Source organism: Lissotriton helveticus, chromosome 2_1 (genome assembly GCF_964261635.1).
Source record: "Lissotriton helveticus chromosome 2_1, aLisHel1.1, whole genome shotgun sequence".
Taxonomy (NCBI): domain Eukaryota; kingdom Metazoa; phylum Chordata; class Amphibia; order Caudata; family Salamandridae; genus Lissotriton; species Lissotriton helveticus.
The window spans coordinates 368,255,105-368,270,974 of record NC_136059.1 but is presented as its reverse complement, the minus strand read 5'-3'; the positions used below and the strand labels follow the sequence as shown (position 1 = coordinate 368,270,974).

General features: G+C 44.9%; 1 protein-coding gene across 2 annotated transcripts in view; it reads left to right on the top strand.

Annotated features, from left to right (window-relative positions):
- The window catches only part of LIFR (LIF receptor subunit alpha), a 682,553-nt gene that overhangs the window by 587,418 nt on the left and 79,265 nt on the right, over nucleotides 1-15,870 (top strand). For both annotated transcript variants that reach the window (XM_078674980.1, XM_078674981.1), the window contains exons 15-16: nucleotides 6,974-7,153; nucleotides 10,576-10,677. In XM_078674980.1, coding sequence (XP_078531106.1) covers nucleotides 6,974-7,153; nucleotides 10,576-10,677 — 282 coding nt within the window. The remainder of the gene's footprint in view (nucleotides 1-6,973; nucleotides 7,154-10,575; nucleotides 10,678-15,870) is intronic.

Here is a 15,870-nt window from a genome sequence, read left to right as displayed (position 1 = left end):
CCGCTGTGATCCCAGCGACATGTGACGTTGATGGGGCTGAGAGGACCCACATGAACATACAGTGTCGCAGGACGCCATAACCGACAGAGCTGGGGTGGTGCTGACCCGCGTTGGGTCCACCCACTGTCTGGTGACAGACGAGTGGAGCGGGGCGACCCTTCCGGGACATCCACGCTGCACACATAAGCATACTGATAGGAGTCACCCGGAGCAGTAAGGCGACAACAACGCATAACCTGGTAGGACTGATGTGCATCCCCGACGGAGACCAATAGTGCGGGGCACACGCCCGGGCACAGAGCGAGTCATGGGGAGGAACAGAGCCAAGGCACAGGACATGGGCGCCAACTCGGAACTACAATCAACAGGATCGGAAGACCCGCTGGCCTCCTCTAATGCGGAGATCGTCCCACCGACCGGGATGGCCACCCAGGACGCCAAACTGGACCTTATACTGGCGGAAATAAAGGCGTCCAGAGAAGCGCTGGAACTACGAATGGACAATATGGCGACTGGCCTTTCACTACTACGAGCAGACCATAACAAGCTGGCGGAAAAGGTAACCGAGCACAAAATAGCACTGGATGATCTAATCCCGCAGCAGACGGTCCATTCCACGAAATTGGAAAACATGGAGAAACAAATCAAGTTACTGTGGAATAAGGTGGACGATGCGGAAGGGCGTTCCCGCCGCAACAACGTGCGAATTTTGGGAATACCGGAACGAAGCGAAGGGAAGAACCCCACGCAATTCGTGGGAGACTATCTGAAAACGCTAGTTGGCCCACAAGACCTCACTCCGCTGTGCAGCGTGGAAAGAGCACACAGGATGCCGGCGATACCACCGAAGCCAGGAGCACCACCGAGGCCACTCATTGCTCGCCTGCTGAACTACAAAGACAGGGATTCTGTGCTACGAGTGGCGAGAGAGAAGGCCCCGATCCGCTATGAGGATAGAACCATTTCAGTGTACCCAGATTTTACCCCGACGGTACAAAGAGCCAGAGCATCGTTCTTGGGAGTGAAGCGCAAGTTGCGGGACAGAAACCTTAAATATGCCCTCTTATTCCCTGCTCGCCTTAAGATACTGCATGGCAACAAATCCTACTTCTTCGACTCGCCGGAGGAAGCGGCGGAATGGGTGGAGGTGACGCTTACGCCGCCAACTACCCAGGACCTCTTTGAGGACGACAGGGGAGGTGGGCCCTCACACCAGGAACGGAATCATGAGGCACCCAACTCGACACACAACAACAAGGGATCGTCGTCCAGCGGGGGTCACAAGTCGACGGGATCTGTCAGAACAGCGCAAGTAGGACACCTGACGGAGGCAGCGCTGGCGGCGCACGACGCCAATGTTCACTCGGCGGAGGGCAACCGCTCTGGAACGCTGACGGAGGTATCAGGGTCGGCTGATAGCCTGCAACTGTTCCCCAAAATTACGGCGCAAGTGGCCAATGAATTCTGACCGCGACAATAGAAGGCTTCGAATGGTAAAGTATACATGGCATAAGGGGCGGATGTGGGTAGGGGAGCACCGGCTAAGGGCACGTAACTGTACTATCACCAGGCTCTGATCCGGAGCGAGTGGCTCCCCGCCCCGCCTAATGGAAATGACTATGTTGTTCAATCGCCCAAGTTGGGCGTTACGGTTTGGTCCCCGAGAGTTTTGGCTTAGGGACCTGAGAGTTCGGGGGTTATCTGTTAACACGGCACTGGGGGCATGGAATACTTTGTTGGGATCTTTTGCAACGCAGCACACACCGATCTGGCCTACAAATGGGAGCAATGGGGACTAACAGTGAGTACAAACTGTGCTCCTGGAATGTCAGAGGCATGGGCTCTGTCCATAAAAGGCATAGACTGCTGGCGCAACTCAACCGCAGGAACGTCAAGATCGCTTGTCTCCAAGAGACTCATTTGAACACTGCAGAGGGGGGGAAGCTACTTAAGAAGTGGAAAGGGCAATTGTTTGCTACCTCATACTCTGTATTCTCAAGAGGGGCTGCGATATGGATTCGTAATTCTGTACCGTTTAAGCTAGTGGAGAAACGCATAGATAAGGAGGGCAGGTATGTGTTTGTTAGTGGGATACTGGATGGCACTCCGATAGTACTAGGCAGTATTTACGCCCCCAACTCGGGTCAATCCGACTTTTTACGGCATGTGAATAGTGTTATGGCGGAATGGGCTGACCATAGTTGGATCATAGGGGGGGACTACAATGCGGTGTAAGATATCTCATTAGACAGATCGCACCCACCACTACAAGACACCGAGAGCAGGAAGCATGCGGATGCACTGAGGAGGTGGGCGGAGGGGTGGGGACTGGCGGATGCATGGAGAGCCAAACATGTGCTGGATAGAGAATATACCTTTTACTCACCACCTCACAGCTTACATACCAGAATAGATAATTTCTTTTGCACTACGTCACTGATGGGGAGAGTCGCTATGGCGGAACACATGGGCAAGACATTGTCAGATCACAATCCGGTAGAGGTCACGTTCCGATGGGGGCAGGATTCCGACGCCAATACCTACCTGGCGCCTTGCGCCGGTACTATTGGAAGACACGGTTTATCGCACAACACTCGCAGAAGCCATCACGTCCTATTTTGATACAAACACTGGATCGGCGAGCTCCCGCAGTGTAGATTGGGACGCTTTTAAGGCGAACATACGGGGAGTAGCAATGGGCACGCGCGTAGGCATGAGACACATGGTGCTGGATAAACTGCGGGAAGTGGAGGGAAGACTGGCAGCACTGGAGAGTGAAGCGGCTGGCACGAACGTACCGTTCACGCCGCTGCAGGGAGCACATATACAACATGCAGAGCTGTTAGAGGAACTGAGAGTTCTAGATTACAGGGAATATACGAGCAGGCAGCACGCGCAAGCGGAGAGGGCGGGCCCCTACTGGCTCGTATGGTACGAGACGACCCCGTACAAGTGCCGATAATGGAGATTCTTGACCAGAGGGAATCCCGAACCTCGACACAGATAGGCATAAACGCTGCGTTCAAGGCATATTATGAGTCCCTATACAGCCCACCCGACCCACAGACAGACACGACGTTGAGAGAGTTCCTGGAGGGGATAGACCTGCCGCGCATGACGGATGCCCAATGCAAGGAGTTGTCCCATCCTATCGCAACCGCCGAGATCCGCCGAGCAATAAGAGCACTACCACGGAACAAAACGCCGGGAACGGATGGCCTACCGGCCGAGTTCTATGGTGCCTTCATTGACCTTCTTGCCCCACGCCTTCAGACAGTCTATCAGGAGGCGCTCCAAATGGGTAGCCTGCCACAGACGTCACTTCAAGCCCTTATAGTGTCACTCTTGAAACCGGGCAGGGATGGCCTACAAATGGCTAATTATCGACCCCTCTCCTTACTAAACCTGGATTATAAAATATTAAGCAAGATCCTAGCAACGAGGTTGGCACAATACATACCGCACATGATACACCCTGACCGATGTGGCTTTGTGCCGGGCAGAAGCACGGCCATGAACCTCAGGAGGCTCAGCCAACTAATGCTTAGTGGGACTTAGGATGTAAGGGGGGAGGGTTGTATCTCCCTGGACCTAAAACAGGCCTTTGACTCCATAAGATGGGACTACATGATGGAGGCACTTACACGATTCGGCATACCGCCCACATTTTTGTCCTGGATTCAGCTGCTATACACCCGCCCCACGGCACGTGTCCGCACGAATGGCTGCATATCGGCGCCCATGGAAGTGGCGAGAGGCACAAGGCAGGGATGCCGCTGTCCCCGCTATTGTTCATACTGGCACTAGAGCCATTACTGGGCAAACTTCGAGGGCGGGCACAGCACAGGGACATCCATAGGGACGGAGTCACGCATATTGTGTCGGCATACGCTGATGATATCATCCTGTACTTCAGAGACCTGAAGGGTGATATTGAGCCGGTGCCCGCCATATTTGAGACTTTCCGCATACTATCTGGGCTCACCATAAGCGAGATGAAATTGCATGGTTTCTATTTCTCCATACCGACGGCAGAGGATCGAGTCCCTTTCGCACCACATAACTTCCAGGTGGCGGAGACTACTTTCCGATACCTTGGGGTTCAAATTTACAGGGGAGCACAGGACATGATAGACGGCAACCTAGGGAGGGCGATTAGGGCACTGAGGTCCCAGGTACAATTCTGGACGGCGCTGCCATTGTCAGTGTCAGGCAGGGTAACCATCTCTAAAATGGTGGTCCTACCCCGGCTCCTTTATTATTTTACGAACATTCCGTTTCTGATACCTGCGACAATGTTTGCCACACTGAACACACTACTGACGGAACTAGTATGGGGTGCTGGGAGGAGAAGAATTAGCCTGGCTAAACTGCAACTCCCTACGTCGGCAGGAGGTATGGGTGTACCAGACCTACGAGCGTACAACTTCGCCTGCCAACTGCAATGGTTAGCCTATTGGGTGGCTGGAAGGAATCTGCATGAAATTAATGTCTCTGAAGCAGACTGGAACAGGGGGGACATACACACTTTACTGTCACCTGGAGCTGAGATACCACGGCGGACGCCCCCGCTGCTTCGTCTTGCGGTTCTATACTGGAGAAAGGCGATGAGATATACCTCCAGAACGTCCTCCTACGCCCCTACGATACCGCTGCTGTGACTGCCGGTGGGTCTGAGGCCACTTTGGAGTGTGCAACTGGCGGACTGGCATGAAGCAGGCGTGACGCAGGTGGGGGATTTCTTTAATGGAGGCAGGGTAATGGCGTTTGGAGACTTCTGCGCAACGCATCACGCACCAGGAGGGTCGTTCCTATTACATGCGGGGGTGCGACACTACATCACACGGGTGTGGGCAGCGGATGGCCAGGAGCCTCCCGCAAACCCCTTGATCACAATGCTTCACTTAATGGGCTCTGGAAGCCACTTGACACGATGGCTGACACATGGCATACGGGAGGGTAGAGCATTCCCGTTGCACCTGACACGAGACAAATGGGAACGGGACTTGGGGAGACCTATTAGAGACACGGAATGGACCAAGATCTTAGCGTTCCCCAAAAAAGGTGTCCCGGAACCCGAAATTCAAATTCATACAGCTCATGTTACTACACAGGGCATACCTAACTCCGCGCCGCATACATGCAATGTTCCCCACCGCACCGGACACATGCCCCCGATGTGGAGCGGCAAGCGCAAACCTGATCCATATGCTTTGGGAGTGCCCAAAACTGGGATACTACTGGGCGACTGTCCAGGCTGACCTGACAAGGCTGGTTCCTTCCAAGCCATACACCACACCGGAATACACATTATTGGGGCTGGGCCCTGTAGAGAGGAAGAAAAGTGTAGGTACACGCTTCACTGACCTGGCTCTGCTGCTGGCGAAACAAACTCTGACAATGAAATGGAAGTCGCCGAGACCGCCAGACCCAGAGGTATGGAGGGCGGAAATGTTATGATGGGGTAAAGCAGAAGGTATGACACTACAAAGGGAAGAGCGCAGGGGACTCAGAAAGAACCCTATCTCGCTAGACTGGAATACTCTAATGGGGTCCTTTGAGGGAGGGGGAAGTGATACATCTGACACCTCTATAGAAGGGAGTTGATAGTGTTTTGATGATGACGCGCCTCCATACAATAAGTTACACGAGTACTTGGGTGCAAGTCCTGATGAATGTTGATTTGTAGGATTACTAGGTATGTTCAGAGGTACTGCGCTGGATGCGTTACAAATGATATGATTGTGTGAGATGGACTGCGTACTACGATGATGAAAATGTACCTTACAGTGCCGAGGTGGGAGGGTATGGGAGGGGGGAGTTGTGAGTGGGTTGTTTCAGTAATAAATAGAAATGTTTGACGCAGCGAAGGTACTATGGAGGGAAGTAACAATGTATGATAAATGGAGACAATGCATCCCTGTACCGTACCATCATATTATTATGCTTCAATAAAAACGATTAAAAAAAAAAAAGGAATGTTTATTCAGCAGGCCGCTTCCCTAGTGTTATATTTACTATTGTGCACATGACACAGCCGCCTTGCTCCCCCTGGGACCACGAAAGATGTGAGCAGCGGAGTATTAAGGCAATTAAGTGCTGCTCCGGTGTCGTAAAATATTGGATGGAGGAGGCTCGAAACATCTAACTCAGTCCTTCTGGGCCCCACTTTGTGGATTTGTCTATTCTCACAGAGCAAGAGATACTTTAAAATATAACAAATAATAAATAGTTCCTCTATTTAATCTCTACTTATGTTCTCCAACACTGGCAGAGGTTAATAACATGTGTATTGTACTAAGAGTTAATATTCCTCCTAACTTATCCCGTTTTGGATATTCTGCATTAAGGGGAAGTAAAGTGCAGCACTTGTCCCCTCCAGCTTGGCCCCAGATGGCCTCTCCGCCTGCACTGAACCCCCTGCCACCGCAGCCATCTAGCTGCATAAAATGACTCGATAGTTCCTGGTCCAGGTGACTATCCCGCCTTCCGGAGAATTTAAGACGTGATCCCCCTGTACTCATGGGGAGATACCGGTTAAAATAGTTAATTATGGCCAAGGTATCTCAAGGAGTTAAGAGGGAACTGATCATGAGGCTCTTAGTGGACATTCTAACAACAGTAAGGCTGCTTTTGGAATCATATGATATCAGTTGCCCGCAGCTTGTCCTAACTCGTTCAACCGTCTGGCCAGCATTTCTAGCCATATTTTTAGCCAGTTTCAATAAGAGAGACAGGACAGGGCCAGTGTCAGTCTAGCAGTGGTCAGTTCTAAAATGGAAAATAGTTTTCATTGTTCCTAAATATACACTCATGCTCCTGAGAGTCATCAGCTTTCACAGGTTCCACAACATCCACCATATATCAAGTCTGTCCATAAATGTATCTGCTTTTATAAAAAGTAATTCTGTTTTTCCCTCATTCATACCTTTTCAGTTATTTTGCTCTCTTTTACTTGATGTTTTACTCATAGGTAATGTTGAAACCGAGCATGCTGTAGGAACCGGCGATGGCATGAACATCACGTGGCGTCATGGCTCCGGTGCCACCTGTGGTATCACGGTGCAGTGGCGCCACTCCTTAGGGTCTGTGCCATCACCCCTAGACTGGAAAACATTTCCGTCGGATGCAACCGATGCGTGGATTCCCTCTTGTAAGTCTGAGTTGTTTTCTTTTAAATGTTTGACTTATGTACCATATCAAACGTCTCACTTGTTATGCATTATACATGGAAATGCATGAACATTGTTTTGTTTAGATCTTTAGCAAGTACTTGTTTTTGTAAATTTAACTTTGTTTCAAAAGCTCTTAGTATTGAATATTTTCAAGCATGTACATCCGCCTACATATCTTTTTTCGAGGTTTGGGTTCTGCAGTTGTTATCCGGACTATTGCAAATGCCATGCAAATATAGACACAAACTCCCAGCAGTATCCAACATCTAGGGTTCCATGACACCATCACGCAGACAAATTGTGCTAAAACAAATTGCATTATTATGCGATTGCTCCGAAAAATTGTAGAGGCGTTGTTTGCAGATGAAGATTTGCAGCTCTATTGCTAGACACCTAGAGCACAGCTTGAATTAACTGTACTGTCATTTTGAACCCCAAAGTGAACCCACCCCTTTGTTGATCCAAACAGACTACACTATTTTGCTATGTCTGAGCTCCCTGCCAGAGGCCATCCAACGAAAAGCCGACTCCATGGCACGAGCTACAGAGGTGGGTAGGGAGCCTGGAGGATCCATATGAAATAAGAAGGGTAGACGCATATGCCATGGGCACACATTAATACCACTTCAAATCTCTGATGTGACTTAATATCTCAGGTAGGGTGAATTACCAGTCAATGGCTGCAGGATATTTGTCTCAGAGAGACATTGAGGTGCTATTTGTTACTAAATAAAGGTGCAAGTTCTTCCTTTGGCCCGTCAAACACTAGAGGAATATTACTCTGCGAGCACTTGAACTCTGAGCGCCACTCTGTTCACATGTCAGTCCTCTTCCACTCTGTTCACCTGTTAGTCCTTCCACTCTGTTCACCTTAGTCCTCTTCCATTCTGTTCACCTTAGTCCTCTTCCACTCTGTTCACCTGTTAGTCCTCTTCCACTCTGTTCACCTGTTAGTCCTCTTCCACCCTGTTCACCTGTTAGTCCTCTTCCACTCTGTTCACCTGTTAGTCCTCTTCCACTCTGTTCACCTGTTAGTCCTCTTCCACTCTGTTCACCTCAGCCCTCTTCCACTCTGTTCACCTCAGTCCTCTTCCACTCTGTTCTCCTGTTAGTCCTTCCACTCTGTTCATCTTGATCCTCAGGCATCATCCTTGTGTAGGCTGAAGATTAAAGGAGCCCAGTGTCACTTTAAAGAAGAGTGACCTAGAAGTAGCATTCTCTGAACCATCACTTTGTACTACAGCAGGCTTATCCTCTGTAGATCCAGGACATGTATGGAGATCGTAGATGCCAGATTTTCAAGCTAACCACCGACTATGTAAATGAATGCCATTTAGATGTATGATATATAAATGTATTTTAGGTAGGTGTCAGAAAATCTGGCATGAATCCAGCCTTCTCGACCTCTGATGAACACACCGGCCCTACAATCATTTTAAAGCTCAATGTAGCCTACATATGAGTACAGCTTAAATTGAAGACATAATTAATATACCTGCAATTACTACTTATAAGGAAAGCCTGGTTACAAACTCACCCTGTGCTGATAACAGTTGGACATTCAAGACATTAGAGAGAGCATGATGTTCCATGCTTGCTGCCCCATATCTGTAGTGTAGCACTTCATTTCAGATATAAAGTTTATGTAGCCCACATTGTTTGGGAATGAGTTCTCAGCGTTTTCCATACAATGTGACCTTCAGGGTGTATATCTGTCTTGTTGAACATATTATTGTTACTTAATAGATAACATAGTCTACTTTGTATAGGGTAGAGGCACAATTTAGCACCTTCCTGTTGTTAAGATGGTCCACAGTGACTGCCTGTTCATATGCAAGATGTTCTACAGTGTAGTCACCCGAACACAAAATGCTATGCCACTCTTCCATGTCTTTTAAGTCTCTGCTATGCACAGCTTAAGTTGTCTGGAGGAGACGCATTGTTTCCATTGTATAGCATATATTAAGAGAGGCGTTTGCATCAACTTCTTGCCCATGATTAGATGACTTTGTTGGCTGTCTGGCTTTGTTGGTCGTCCATATTTCAAGGCGTTTATTTTTTAAATATAGTTTCGTATAGCACAAGCTTAGCCCAAAGGCATTAGAGCATTGTACCTGAACACCAGATTACATTGCACAAGGTCGGATTTTTTTTTCTTTTTTAAGCACAGTGAAATTAACTGATTTGCCCAGAATCACAGGAACTGAGCCAACACCGGAACTTGAACCTGGTTTCCCTATTCCAAATGTGGCCATTAAGCCACATCTCCTCCCTTTATTCTTGTGGGTTTCCTGCCAGGACCCTTCTAGTCTATATTTTGATTGATTGACATATCCTTTCACGGGTGATATCAGACCTTACATTGCAGTGCAGTACAAGAGAGAGACTATTTTATGACCCACTCTCTGCCCCCCTCCAATTCTTCCTCGTCAACTTTTCCTGTCACTACCACCTCCTTTAAAAACCCACTGGTGCTTTTTTCCCGCTGGCCACACTACCAGTGAGTGATCATTTTAACCCGTTTCATGCGTCGAACGTTCAGCGCCAGTGCTGAACGTTCTAAGAAATGGGTGGGGCCGCGTCGGCCGTTCGTCGTGCGCAGCACTACGGAGGTAGTGCTCGCAACGTCCAACGGCCGACGGCAGCACTAAAGGGGTTAAATACTTTTGTAAACATTTCTAGATGGCCACCCATGCCTTTGCACATTTTTGCAGTTGTCATCTTTTAAAGACTTTGTTTTATTTAAAAATATCCCATTCAATAAGAACATTTAGAAAATGCATTCAGATGGCAGCCATCAATACACATTTTTGTGTTGCACACAAGCATCTTGTAGTTTGCAAGTACAACATGGCCATAGACTTGCATGTTCTGATTCCAGAAGGGTTTAGTCAGCAGAAAGCCTCATCAATCCTAACTTTTTAGCTGCATTCTGAAATTGTTTTTCAAAGACAGACGTGGGCTGATCTACTGCATTTTCTAATTGCCATGCAAGTATTCACACACACACTACATGGTCTCTTCCTCCGGAGCCTGGCCATCAACAACCCCATTTGAATGCATTGCGTTACCAATATACGATAAATGTACAACTGGGAGAGGCACTCCCAACCCAAAAGTATGAAGACTTGACAGATGTGCTCGACAACTCCTTAGACATGTACTCCTTCATAGTTTTTAATTCATTGTTCGGATCCAAATGAAGGCTCGAATTAACCTCACGTTTAGAACTTGTTTCTTTTGATCTTCCCCAGTCATGTATAAATTAAACCCACCACTCCAGTCAAAGCGTTTCGTTCCTATCTGGAATCTTTGGATTCAGAGTGCTTCCCCCATTAAGACCTATTTCTGGTCGTATTCTGCTTGAAAGATTAAAGTGCATCTGTTTCTTTCTTTGCAGCGCTTCTTCAGCCTGGAATAAGATACACATTTTCAGTCTATAGTTGCCACAACTATGAGTATCAGTTGTTAAAGATTGTAATCGGATACGTTCAAGAGTTGCGTAAGTATCTTCATTTGCTATTCCATGTTAAACCAAACCTTTAAGTATTTTCGTAATGATCAGTTGAATCAAATCTTTGCATAGTAGGTGTGGATTAGAAACTTTGCAAAATCCAATTATAAACAATATTTGACCTTTTTGTTTTAAAATATTATAATATCTCATACCTAGAATAAACGTTTGTCATACATTGCCCATATTAGAATAGCTTGAAGCATATTTTGTTTAATTTAAAGAAAATAAGAGCCCATTTAATATTAATCAATATTTTATTGTATGTCCTATGTTTGAATGTGAAGATTTAGAATCTCTTAATTCATGCAAATAAATATTGATATTTTTTTTATTCTTAACCTATGAGTTCTGTTATTTCTGCGGGCACCCTGTTCACATGATCCTTTAAAACCTCAGAAATCAAATCGATCACTTGGGCGATTACATTAATTAATGTAATCTTGATGTGATCATAAAATATTTGATTTTAGTTTTTACTTTTTTAGGAATTGCACAGACCTTCAGGGATGTAAATACTTTATGGTCAATAAGTAGCATACGTCTGCCATGAAGCAAGACAAAATGTGAACCATATGAGATGATTCACAGTAACAAGAGAGCACTGAAGTAAAAGCCTTTGTCTAAGAATGTTAAGAAGGAATAGGGTAAAACGAGTGCTCCAAATATATCTGTGGTCAAATGTATTCTGACATCTTATATGTAGTCGAAGAGAGTCCAGAAGCATCCCTCAACAAAGGGTTTCAGATAATTGGAAAGAGTGTTGAAGATTAGTGACAGGGAGATACCAAAGAAAAAATAATTATACCAGATTGAGTCATTGTTTAATATTATGCTGAGGAAATGCAGTCACGGGAAGGGATGAATATCAAGGCGAGATGCAACAGTAGACCAGAATAAGAGTTGTCCATCCATCTTATTTAGAAGATTTAGCATAATGCTCTCTGCGTTTTAGTTAGTGTATGGCCCCGGTGCCCGTGACGCTATGCTGCTTGGCTGTGCATAATTTGGTAAGGCTGTTACCATTATGATCATCTGATTGCATTTCCGCATGGCAACTGTGCAGTTACTGGTGTCCTCTGGTGGTTAGAGAATTGGTTGTTTCCATTATTGCAGGGACAGCTGTTTAAATTATCCTAACATGAAGATGATTTACTAAAGGGAAGTGAAGAAGGTATAATTAGCTTTCAGAGCCTCCACTATCCCCTGGCCTGTGCTGACCTATGTGTGGATAATCATATATACACCTTAGCATAACTTGTGGAAGCACTATCTTACTGAGTCCATGCAATAGTGCAAGGTTCTCCAAAGTCAGTCCTGAAGGGCCGGATCCAGGCCAGATTTTTAGCACATCCCCATTTAGATAAATGTAGTTATCTTTAAAGTCTGGCATGGGTCCAGCCCTCCAGGACCAACTTTGGAGAACCCTGCAATAGTAGATAAATCGAGAGAAACACATCTCTCGTCACCCAACAATGTAGCATTCGAAGTATGTGAGAGGAGCTATTCCTGCAGCTTCCACTGTCGTATACATTAGTGTCTAAATTCATGTTTAGATTGCTGAAATTAAATTAAATACTTTTTTGCTAACATTCACATATACCTTGCTAGTAAAGCGAATCTATTGTCTGAGTTTGAATGCTTGCTGTGTAGATCCTTAAAAGATTTTTCTTCGGCACATGGTTTGATTAAATGTAACTGTGCTATTTAACTGTACAAAGAGGCATTTGGTGTTATTTACCTGGAAACAATTCTATATATTGCATAGAATGATGCACTTTATTGGACAACATCTCAGATTATAAATCTTAGTGTTGTTTAACTGATAAAAGACAGGAAAGATTCTTTGAAGTGTAAATTTGCCTGACATATAATTGTCAAACCTCCAGTTGACTGGCAATTGGTCTTTTACGAAGGCCAAATTTGTCAGAAGTAAGTGTCCACAGTTGCATGAGTACCAACAAGTCAGTAAACCTTTGTGGATAGGACCTCTGATATTGGAGAAGATGCCTCTAATGAAGCTCAGAAATAATAGGAAACCAAGAAGCCTATTGACAGCCCTAGTCTGCACCTTTGTGCAGCTTCCCTGTGTGTTCCTCCTACAGAAACACGTGAAGGGCCTCCAAAAGGGCTACCAGATTTTTTGGCAGAGGCAAACACTTTTCTTCTTGGTGACATTGTTACCTCATTGGGGGGCAGCATTTAAACTGTCTCTGCACAGAAACTGACAGTGCACTTCCTGGTAAGCAAATTATACCATCCTTGCCCACATGTAATGAGTATCACAGAAGGAAATTACACAAAGGTCTGCTGCCACTTCTGAAATACTTAACATACCACAGGAGCCCTAAAACTGGCATAAAAGTAAATTCCACTCTCAAGACACCTTTAATAATACAGCCCGGAAGACACCTTTAATAAAGCAGCCCGGATGTTGAACTACTTCCTGTTCACCTTTTGTTTGGAAGGCTGCTTTGCATACTTTGCAATGGAATCAGGGACGTAGTTTCAGGGGAGTGTTTGGGATGCTACACCCCCCGAAAAAAGTGTATTCTGTTGTAAATAGTTGGATACAAGTCGGATATGCTGAAGTGTCTGCCGGATTTCATTAGGAATTTTTACATGCACACTCACTTGTCTCTGTTTTGAAGGCCTTAAATGCGTTGATTAGTTTAAAAAAAGTTGCTTTTCAAGTACTCCTAACAATCCGCCCTCCTTTCTCTTTCCTCTGCTCCTTAAACCCCCCTAATGTCCTGCTGCTCATATAATGTATTTTGTTTTTTTACAAGATGTCCCAGCGTGATATTTGGGAATTCTGAAGCTCACACCCCACAATCTTATTGACCAAGCTATGCCCTGAATGGAATGTACCAGACCCCAACTTCTACAATTCCGCTCCAGGGCACAGGATTGGCAGCACAATGCACAGGTTATTTAGGCATATAAAAGTTGCAGTGGTCTGGTGAAAAGGGTGTAACAATGTGATTAAAGACAATGTGCAACTGTCTATAGCAAATGGCTTGGATTGGTATAAGGAGTTTGAGTTGTTGTAGACTGTTCATACTACTCCAAATGCTCTGAGAGGGTTATCTCCGTTTTGCCTACTAAATGGATGGGTGCCCTAGTCTAAGTTGGTTGGATCATGGATGGTAGGCAGAAGTGATTAGAAGGATACATTGGCAGAGGCCAAGTGTAAGAGAGAAATGGTGCTAATAAATTGGGAGAGGAAAGTGGTAGGCACTAGTTGGAAGTAACGGAAGGGTATTGTGTCAGAGTTAAAATGCCTATGTTTGTAACTAAAGGGCATTCAAACCTTCCTATGCCCAAACAAGTGGTGCAAGTCCGAGAATGTGTGGTTAGATTGGATGATGAACAAGGAGAGATTATCTGTGCAAAGACAAGCCACTTTGCCCTGGAATAAGGACACATTTAATGATGAGTTGAAGGGGATGGCTGAGGGAAGCTGTAGTCTGAGGTCATCTGCTGAAAGAAAACCTCCTAGAAAATTGAGAGATTTTGTGTATAGTTAATACATTCTGTTAAGTGTGTGAAGGCATGTTGTGTTATCTGTTTTCCATACCTGGAAAGGTATAAAGATATTTTCTTTTATGTCATTTTTGATGCGCAAGTTGTAATATGTTTCCAGTGCATAAATGTTTGATGTTGTGTTATTGTGTTGGATCTTTATTTTTTGGGTGGTTCTAGATCCCAGATGCATTGTTGGGGGATGATGCGGGGATTAGAATGTGAGTTTTTGAACTAAACTAATGACAGATGTTATCTTGGTGCCTACCGGTCAAGTTATACCACAATTAATAGAGTATACCAGTAAAACGTACCTGTTGTATTCGTAGAGTCTTTGCATTGATCTATGTATTACTTGAAGCTTTTGAAGGAGTTTTTAGACCTGATCCTATGTGATCCTTCTTTTACGTAGAGGAGTTCCTTCAACACCATACACGTTAGTGAACAAACTAAAAAAAATGGCATCACTTCCTCATATGTGATGGTTTATAAAGATAAGGTGACAGCAACTCAACATACCCAATACATCCAGTGTGGTCTGCGCTCATGCGCTAAATACTCTTTAAGAACTTTCCGACTAGTTACTGGTAACTCTCTTGATATATTATTTTTTCAATGAGCCATTGCTTAGTGAATGTTTAGATTATAAAGTTCTATATTATAGTTAACAAACTGTACCTTTCTTAAATTAGACAGCCTATATGAAAAATGTGTGGGATGCTGCCACCATATTAAAATCTCCAACACAAACTTTGTATCTTTAGTTGATGTCAAATGTTTGTCGGCAAATATTTTTATCTGTTCCAAACAGTGTTTGTCTTTCTTATTAATTTATTGTCCACTTAGTTCCCCAAAGGTTTTATCCCCAAATTGTAAGATGTTGTTTGGCTACTTCATGGTATTAGGCTCAATGTATGTTCAGAGGTGACTTGAACTTTCACTTTGATAACAAAAAAAGACAATAACGCTTCTCTTCTTTAAGGTCATAAATCATACTGTGGTCTTATCCTGTTAATCTACGAGCTGACTCATTCTGTGTGTTGTGCACACTGGACATGTAATGGGAATTATTGATTTGATTTCAATTGAGCTGTTGATATTGACAGATGACTCGCTATCTAATAGGATTTCAGTTTATACGTATAATTACTCTGTTTTCAGCCAAAGGCTAAAAAAAAATCATTTAAGTACCGTCATAGGCATTACGTTGATACTCATAGCTAATAATAGCTTAATCAGACCCTCCAAAAGCTTTACAGTCCTTCTACAAGTTATACTGAGTATGTTAGGTAGTCTTCTTACATTGCAGACAAATTAGTTCCTTTACCAAACAGACACCATAATGCAGCACATACATGTTCCCCCAATAGTAAATGCCTGTTCTCAGCAACTATGCAATAACTTGGACAAACAATTCATTGATAAAATAAATACCATACAGCATTCTCATTTAAATACAAACTTTAACAGCTGATGAGAAGTTTGATTCCAAAGTAATTACTACTGGGAAATAGCACAATGCCTAAACTACTGGGAAATAGCACAATGCCTAATCACTCCATCAGCTTTGTGGTTTAGCTGGTTTTAGGCAAATAAAGCCAGAGGAGCTTTTAAAGCTCATTCGGAAAGGTCAATGAGGCTAGTTCAACAACCATA